Genomic DNA, 9,013 nt, shown 5'->3' with positions numbered 1-9,013 from the left:
ATGAAAATGCAGGCCAGACCGGAGAGAGGGGGGAAAGGTTACTTATTCTGGAGGGTGAGGCTCTTTGACGTCAAATTTCCCAGGGTCTGGACCAGAGCTGGATCAGACTCCTGGTTCATCAGAGACCTCTGGTCAGCTGCCAGTTCTCTGGACATCTCCTCACGACGCTTAATTATTTTGTTTTCTTTACGTTTAGTGCAGAGTCTGGACAGGAGGGAGCAGAAGGAGACTTCGTGGTTTTATTCTTCTTTTAGTCTAATCTATAATCTGTCTTTGTGTAAAGAAGATGAGACAAAAAAAAAAAAAAAAAAAAAAAAAACCAACAACTGTGATTATCAACTTGTGACCCGCAGGCCAAATCCGGCCCATCAATCCATCCAGTCCGGCTCACAACTGCATTCCAAAAATGAGACGATCAAAGAGAAAAGAATTGTGTTGTCGATACAAGAAACTGAAAACAACAACAACAACAACAACAACTGAGACGTGAACGACTCTCAATAATCCCCAACATTTTTTTACTTTATTTACATTCAGTCAAAAATATGTGATTCAAAGGTTTGGCCTCCAAGGTGATATGGTTCGTGACCCCTGACCTACACACTGTTAAAACTGCACAGTAAACAGTTGTCAATATTAGCATAGCATGCTAACAACTGCAGTCAATGAGTCGGCAGACTCGGTAACGACAAACAAAACAAAACAAAAACATAAATATATAAGCTCTTATCATTGTTTACAGCTCGTCGTCATGGCAACCCGCCTCCCTCTGACTGATCCTTACACCAGTGAAGGTGAAGTCAGCACAAATGTCACAGGCTTCACATAATCTCTGGCTCATCTGCCATGACACATCCGTGCCACCCTCCTCACCACAGAAAGGTCAGGTCAGGATGTGAGAGATGAGAGAACGGAGAACGGAGCCAACGCCGCCTCACGTCCTGACCAGTTTGGGACAATCACAACTTTTTTTCTCCAGCTCCTCTCTGACCTGGCTGCTGATGTCCTAATTATGTCTGCGTTCAAAGATGACCTATGATGTTGTGTTGTCCAATCTGAGAGCGGCATTGTGTCAGTGTGGCGTGTGGGCAGCTGCTCATTGGTTTACAGCAGCATGTGATCTGAGAAAGCGGCTCATTGTGGTGTTTGAACATTAAAATACATTACATTAAAAACTTGAAATATTAAAGTAAAATATTGAAAAATTTGATTTCATTTGGGAAAATCTTAAATGACATTGTCTTTGGATGTGAAGGTCCAGTCTTTCATGTCCAGGTCTGGGAGGATCTGGAGGTTTGTTGACGCGGCAGTGAGAGTGACAGCGTCCATGTTTAAAAGCATCGTCTCTGCAGAGACAGAGACGGAGACGGAGACGGACGCCCAGAGCCTCAAAGATGTTAATGACTGTTTACAGGTGTTACAGACACACGGTCGTCTGTCGTCACTCATCCACGGTGTACGTCGTTCACCACAGACTCACCGATCCCGTCTTTCATTAAACGCAGACTGAACACAGCAAAGAACCAGTTTAAGGAGCAGAAAATGAACATTAATATTAAAGTTTGAGAAAGTTTCAGGGGGGAAAAAAAGCCAAAACATTTATTAATCTTTTTAAACATATTAATCCGATTGTTTTGTTAAAATTATTAATTACTATGATAGTATTACTTCATTTTTAGTTTTGTTTTAACTATTAACAATTGTTTTTTTCAAATTATTTCTATTATTTTTTTAATATATTTATTTGCAAGACAAGAACATGAATATATGTTTTTTCAGGTGTCTTAGAACTTTTTGACTGCCGTCTGCAGATCAAGGTAAAAAAAAAACAAAAAAAAACTACAGGCCGAGGATTCTGGGTCCACGGTTGGATGCATGGCTCTGCATCACTACACATGTATGTACTGTATAGAGGGGAGTACAGTTACAGTAGTACAGATGATGAGGTTTTTGATTGTAATCCAAACCCACACACACACACACACACACACACACCATCTCCAGAGCAGCTCTGCCTTCCTCCCCTGGTTCTGGGTCTTGTGCGATCAACAATAGTCTATTCTGTGCCGTCCCGTGCGAGAGGAGACACACCCAGAGCCAAGGCCACGGCGCGAGGGGAGATTGTTGGGTGGGGGCCAACGCTGAGGGACACTGGCTCAATTCTCGTCTGGTAGCCCAGATCCCGTCTCAGCCAGGGGGCAGAGGTGAGTCTGTCGCTCCCTATGGATCGTATGTGTCGCTGCGGAACGGTGGTCCGGTGATTCCCCCGGCCGAAGGGCATTTGACTGGTGTGTGGGAGCGACCGTGGAGGAGCCTGACCACGTGACCAGGTGAAGTCGATCACCACGAGAGACGGTTGAGAAGTGACACCTGCTAAGCTAGTCACGGTAACTTAGACGACGGTAGAACAAAAATAGCTGAGCTCATCGCCTCGGCCTGGATACAGTTTTATTATTTAGATGAAAATAACACAAAACTATGTTGTACATGAATGGGCAAACTGCGGTTCGAGGGCCAAATGCGGCCGCATTGGCCTTTCAATCCGGCCGATCCAAATTATATTATTAATTTATATTATCATTATCATATCATCAAGTTTGCCTTGTCCCTGCAATACCTGCATTTCCCCAATAGATGGTGTAGAAAAAGCTAAAAGCATTTTAGCCATTTTAGCCTTTATGCAGGACTTTTATATGTCATTTATCTTTGTTCACACGAATGCTTGGCTGCCCATCAAATTTTGGGACCCACTGTGGGCTGTGAGTCATAAAGTTTGCCTCCACCTGATCTAGTATTTACCGACCATAGACCGTATATATACCTGGACGTAGCCATCTCTAAAGTTCCAGTTGTTTGTTTGCAGCAATAAAGGAAAATAGAAGATGAAGATGTAGAAGAGTGAACGTGATTCAGAGAACGGCCTGTGACCCGATACGGCAGAGGCCAGAGGTCAATTTGTTGAGCAGCCGTGACAATCTGGATTTATAAGTTCCACAGACGAAGCTCTCCCTCACACACACACACACACACACACACACACACACACACACACACACACACACACACACACACACACTGTGGACGCACTGATAAGGCCAGAGCCTCTGTATGGTCTGATAACATAAATACGACACACCACCAACACACACCATCTGAGGCCCCGTCTGCCCCGGGCAGCCTAATTATATAATTACCCCTTGTCTGATTGTGGCCGTGCAGCTGAGACGAGGGAGGGTCTTTGTGTGGCCGCTGGAATGTGGTGCGCTTGGCATTTTTCAGCAAAAGGGCAGCTTTCTGGAAGTCCCTGCCAAAGGAGGAGAGGAGCGGAGAGGAGAGGAGGGTGAGGCCGCGGCTGCTGGTGCCCACTCCTTTTCTCTCTGTCCTCTGTCCTCCGTGTCTCAGGGTCTGTAGGACCCAGATCTGGAAAGTCCCATCGCTGCCCTCTGTGCTGCACTTTTAAAACTTAAGTATTTATTTCTCTATCTCCAGCCAATCACAAACCTCAACTACCGATGTCCGCAGAGCATCAGCAGAGCCATTAGCCTCAGCCGTTAGCCTCAGCCGTTAGCCTCAGCCGTTAGCCTCAGCCGTTAGCCTCAGCCAGTACCAGAGCGGTCCAGATAAAGTCAACATCCAGTGCAGAATGCAGGCAACTTGTGCCGAGCGCTGATAACAGCCGAGATGCGGCAGCGTCACAGGAGGATCTGCAGGTTTCCACTGCAGGGTCCGACGGTGACGGTGGACCCGGAGGCGACCGCTCTGCAGCCTGATAGAAAAGCATTGCTATTGTTTCTGCTGGAGAGTTGTTGAGGGGATAAGAGGGGCCGGGACTGGAGCAGGTGTTGGGAGAGATTACGGCTAAAGGTCCAGAAAAGCGTGTCGGTAGTTGAAGCAATGTCCAAGTTATTTCTTGAATCAAAGTCAAAAGCAACAAGGCCGCTGTCTCATAAACCCTGTCCCCTCCGTGCTACAGGATACAGACCTTTTTCTGACATTTACATCCCGGGCCTCCCAGGCTCTGCACGTTGCTCCTGGTGATTTAATGACTTATCAGAAGCCTTTTATTACCACTAATGAAAACAGCGGGGTTAAGAGTATATTGGCGCCAAAGCTCTCTCTCCCTCTCTGTCTCTCTCTCTCTCTAAATTCCTCCCTATCAATGGCCGTACAGGGAAAACAAAAACATATTTTCCAGCAACTCAACAAGACAAGACAACATCAGTGCAGCGTGGGAGGACGTCGCCCCTCAGATTTATCCACCTGCTCACAGGTGCGTCCCTAACAGAGGACAGTCTGAGTACTATCAGCTGTCACTTCTACAGTTCTACCACAGTAAACAGGTTGACCATGGACCCGACGATGAGCGTGTGCGTCGGAAACGTCCACGCCGTCTGCAGCGGTAACACTGGTAACTCAGAGCACTCGAGAAATTCCCATAGAATTCCAGGCCGTCCGTCTGATCCCTGTGCCTGCCTGTCAAAGCCCCCCTCTGGGGATCACACAGCATGGAGTATGTGAAAGAATGCTGGACACTGGGGGCCCAGTATTCCCATCTCCTGCTTGCTTACATAGCCCAAATGTTTCAATCCTGGAGGGAGCAGCCACGTCTCATCATATCAATATATAAAACCATACATGTAAACTCAAAGCTCGAAGGAATTTATTTAGTTAAAAACTAATTTTTTTACATTGTTTTCATTTGTCTGATTTAGTACGTCTCTGTGGAAAAATTTAGCGGTATGGACAGATCCACTAGGTGGCAACATTGTAATTCCAGAGACCATCACAAATGTCGCCGACAAACTTTACTGTAAACAGTGTCTGAACTACAGGAATCAGCAACAACAACTTTCTAAAGTGACACCACAACTGTCGTCCTCCACTCAAACAAATGATGCTCGGCCAGATCAGTGCAACAGCGCCCCTGTTGGTCTGCAGTGGTACTGGGTAGTAAATCTCAGAATACTTTTATATAAAATAATTGATACTATGTAAATAAAATATAATTGATAGATTTAAAAGATAAAATATTAAAAAATACAATAGAAAGTATTTAAAATTTAAAGTCAATTAAAGTAAATTATAGTCACTTCACAAACCTTTTGCTCAGAGTTTGTGTTCGTGTGTTTATCAAGAGGAGATTGTTTTAGAAGCATTAGACGAATCTTTGCCACGGAGATGCGGATAAACACTGCCATCTAGTGTCCAAAAATAAATAAAGCAAAACTCGTGTTACCATGCAAATACAGTATCTTGACGTGTTTCTCTGCTTCTTCAGCCCGCGCTCCTCAATCAGAATTTTATTCCATTTGTGTTCAACATTTTTCTCATTTACAACTGGTCATTCAATGAAGGGGTTTGAGTTTTGAGCTTTGGTTACAAACCACACAGCCATGACAGTACAAGATAAAAGATATGTGATTTATAATGGTACAAAAATGCTGGTGTCATGTGAGTGTATTTGCAACACGGATGTTAGTGTGAATGGAAACGTGGCCAGACTGAATATTTAGAGCTCGTTTCTGAACAGTGAAGTGGTGGCAGTCGACGTGCCTGAACTCAGCTGCACCCAGAGCAAACAGGCAGAAGAAGAGCATGACTACGACCCACTCACACACAGCAGCCTCAGAGGGGAAGCCGACTTTTTGGAGAATAGGCACTGAAGGAAGGGGGAGGCGTCAAGGAGCAAAGGACAGCAAAGAAAATGCTCTTAATGGTTCCATTAAATGATAAATCCACTTTAGCCAGTACCAAAAAAAAAGGTTCTGGGGTGAAACAGATGAACGTTCTTAATCAAGAGATTAATTTTAAACACTTTTCACTGTTGTCATTTTGTCACTGTTGTCATCCTCCAGTGTGAATTGATTAGAAAGGATACTAGTTATAACCAGAATGGTGCAGAAGGTGCAGCAGCTGGCCCTAACAGGCCCCACCCAGCGTCGGTCATGGGACGGCTGAGTCTGATAGGTCAGATACAGCTGTGTCCAGAAGTAGGCCAGGCCCATGTAGAAGGCCATAAAAGCTCCCAAAATGTGAACGTACTTCAAAACCGATTGCTGGAGGTTGACAAGATGTTTGTAAGCATCGTTTTTTTGTTTTTTTTTTAAATAATAAAAAATGTCCTAATGACATTGTGTTACCTGGAAGTTGCCGAGAATGCAGGTCCCTGTGGCGGAGATGAAGCCCAGAACTATGCTGGCCGTGTTGGCCTTCCCATGATTACTGAAGTCCTTGACCTGCTGGAAACGGATCGCCATCATCCAAAAGGCTGGAGGAGGGTAGCAAAGGTCACGGAGGTCAGGAAGCCATATTGTGATAATGAAATAAAAAATAACTCAAGACAATTGAACTGTAGTTACCTAAAAACGAGCAGGTGCTGCACACCTGGGAGAAGAGGCAGCTTTGAGGAGGGTATGACCCACATTTGCTAGGAGGATAATAAAAAAAAACCCAAAACATCGTATTAGTCAACATTGACCTTTCACCTCTCACTTCTGAAAACCTTTGTCCAGTTTAAATTCCTTATCTGTAAACACGTACCTGATGTAGGGGAATCCCTCGGTGAGGTTGACCGATCCGTTCGTTACAGCCATGGCAAACCTGACAGGAAGAACAGTTATGGAGGATTACTGATTGACGAAACAAACAAAAGAGAATCTTTGTGTGTTTGTCTTTCTTTAATTCCTGTGAGTATAACAGTATTGTGTTCAACTTAACAGGCCAAGGTTTGTAAAATATGAAATAACATGAAAGTTGCTTTAAGACGTTGACCTAATTCCAAAATCTGCATGAACCGGCGGGGACCGTGCTGACTCTTGGTAACCTTTGAGCTACTAGTGAATGATTATTGTAACAATATAATCTGCAAACAGTTGTCATTCAGGATTTCTTTAGAGTAGAGTACTCACACTGTCCAAATGCCCCCACTGCCTAAAACAGCAATACTGACAGGAAGTAGTGCCCACAGCCACATGTTCGGCAGCTGCCGCTCAGTTCATGTCCAGAATAAGAGCTTCTCGTCACCTAAAGAAAATCAGTGCAGTTACAAAACGAGTCAAAAATACAAATCTTAACGATAGCTTTCTGGTCGTATCACGGCGGTACTTACTTTGTCCTCACTGCTCTGCACAGGAGGGACCAATGACCAAACACAGGAGTTTGTTACACAGTGTTTGGTGTTAAAGGTGACGGAGGGGAGGGGCTGGTGAATGTGTAGAGGAATGATGATGAATATAAACACAGGTGTAAAAAAAAAAAAAAACTCTGGGAGGAATTCAGTCCATTTCAATTTTGAAGGTTAAACTGTAGTGACATGTGAAAAAAAACCAAACAACAAAAGCAGAACACAAACAATTTCTTTAAAGTAATACTATTTTCATAGCTTTTAAATAAAGAGTCATGCAGGCGCCCCCTTTTGGAGATCCACAATAACAGCATTTCTTTTTATCTACTCAGATAAAAATGTGATTATTACCATTTATAAATATCACTGTGATTGAAAATTCACCACAGTGACATTTTAGCAACACCTGTGGCTTTCAACACAATGGGCAAAAGATTTGCACTGATGAATAAAAAACTACACGTTTCCGGCAGATTATGCAAAACAAAATGTACTTTTTTCTTTTGTGGCTGGTTAAGTACCATTATTATTTCACGCCCTGGAGGTGGTAGTCTTTTTTTTAAGTTATTTATGATAAAGTTATTTATCGGACTTTGAACCAGAAACGATCCTTGGATCCTTTGAAGTGAATGAAAGCGATTGGTCCAAAAGAAAAGTGTTTTAGACGAAGGAGCACAGAAATCTGTAAAGCCTGTGGTGGACGTTGAAAAAATGACAACACGATAAATGCTAACTGCCGCTAAACACCAACCAAAACAGTCTCTGAGACGAAGGAGCTCAGAAATCTGCAAAGCCTGTGGTGGACGTTGAAAAAGTGACAACACGATAAATGCTAACTGGCGCTAAACACCAACCAAAACAGTCTCTGTGAGAGGCAGAGAAGATGATAAAGAGGAAAAACAACGAAAGGTGAAAGGAAGTGAGAGAAGAAGAAGAAGAAGAAAAGAAGAAGAAGAAGAACCAAAGTTGAAATAACTACAGTCTGGACATCATTCAGCATCGATCTGTGTCCACTCCCCTCCATTAAAGTGACGTGACTTTGATGATATGACATCATGACTGCAGTCCATTCCAGCTCCGTGACACTAGAAGATTATTCCACTGGTGACATGGACCTGTCAATCACTGCAGACAAAGCCTACTCCAGCTACATAGACAAGCTGGAGAAGCAGCTGACCAAGCTGCAGGCTCAAATGGCGTCTCTCAAAGCCTCCGTCAGCAGCGGACAGACCTCGGCCAAACAGGGCAAGAAGTTCAGGTCCAAAGCCAAGGCCGGGCCTCAGCAGACGGTGCCTCACCCGGCCGAGTCTAAACTCTCCAAGAAGCCTCGCCCGTGGTACTGCTTCAAGTGCGGAGAGGACGGACACATAGCTCTGTACTGTGGCAACGAACCAGATCCTGAGCTGGTTGAAGTAAAGCAGAGGAAACTGAAGAGGAGACAACAAGCCTGGAAAAACACAAATACCACTCAGGTTTAGGCTCAGAGAAATTGGAATTAGGTAAATAATAATAATAATAATAATAATTCAAAAAGAATGTCAACAGAGAAAATAAAAATTTGAAAAATGTAAAGTGTACTTTATGTACTTTGTATTGCAGTTTATGATAAGAATATTGTGATTCATTATATATATACATTACATTATATATATATATACATAATATTATGTAATGAAAAAATCTGCAGTTTTATTTAGGCATTAATTCTTTTCAATTTTTATGTGACATTTAGTATATAAAAACACATCCTTGTGTCTTATTTTGTTTATTCTACACTCCTAATGTCAAATACATGTTATTATCAGTGTGTGTGTGTGTGTGTGTGTGTTCTTACATTAATGTGATCTTTAATGAGTCTAATACAAAGAAAATGACAATTTACACAATTCC

General features: G+C 43.2%; 1 protein-coding gene across 1 annotated transcript; it reads right to left on the bottom strand.

Annotated features, from left to right (window-relative positions):
* Window positions 1–5,267: 5,267 nt before the first annotated feature.
* On the bottom strand, window positions 5,268–7,850 carry tmem150b (transmembrane protein 150B). The gene is made up of 7 exons (XM_025064331.1): window positions 7,109–7,850; window positions 6,909–7,023; window positions 6,541–6,600; window positions 6,360–6,427; window positions 6,141–6,268; window positions 5,879–6,056; window positions 5,268–5,659 (listed from the first exon to the last, which is right to left on the bottom strand). Exons 2-7 carry the CDS (start codon window positions 6,971–6,973, stop codon window positions 5,448–5,450), a joined length of 711 nt encoding a protein of 236 aa, XP_024920099.1. The 5' UTR covers window positions 6,974–7,023; window positions 7,109–7,850; the 3' UTR covers window positions 5,268–5,447.
* Window positions 7,851–9,013: the final 1,163 nt, after the last annotated feature.

The sequence above is a fragment of the Cynoglossus semilaevis genome, chromosome 17 (genome assembly GCF_000523025.1).
Source record: "Cynoglossus semilaevis isolate Cse_v1.0 chromosome 17, Cse_v1.0, whole genome shotgun sequence".
In the NCBI taxonomy this organism is placed as follows: Eukaryota; Metazoa; Chordata; class Actinopteri; order Pleuronectiformes; family Cynoglossidae; genus Cynoglossus; species Cynoglossus semilaevis.
The sequence above is the reverse complement of the archived record's forward strand: the minus strand, read 5'-3'. Positions and strand labels throughout refer to the sequence as shown.

Excerpts from the sequence above, each read along its gene's own strand:
- tmem150b (XM_025064331.1), bottom strand. The coding sequence starts at position 6,973 with ATGTGGCTGTGGGCACTACTTCCTGTCAGTATTGCTGTTTTAGGCAGT. Across the intron at positions 6,601-6,908 it reads AGTGGGGGCATTTGGACAGT|GTTTGCCATGGCTGTAACGA; the intron begins GTGAGTACTCTA and ends TCTTCCTGTCAG. Across the intron at positions 6,428-6,540 it reads GAGGGATTCCCCTACATCAG|CAAATGTGGGTCATACCCTC; the intron begins GTACGTGTTTAC and ends TTATCCTCCTAG.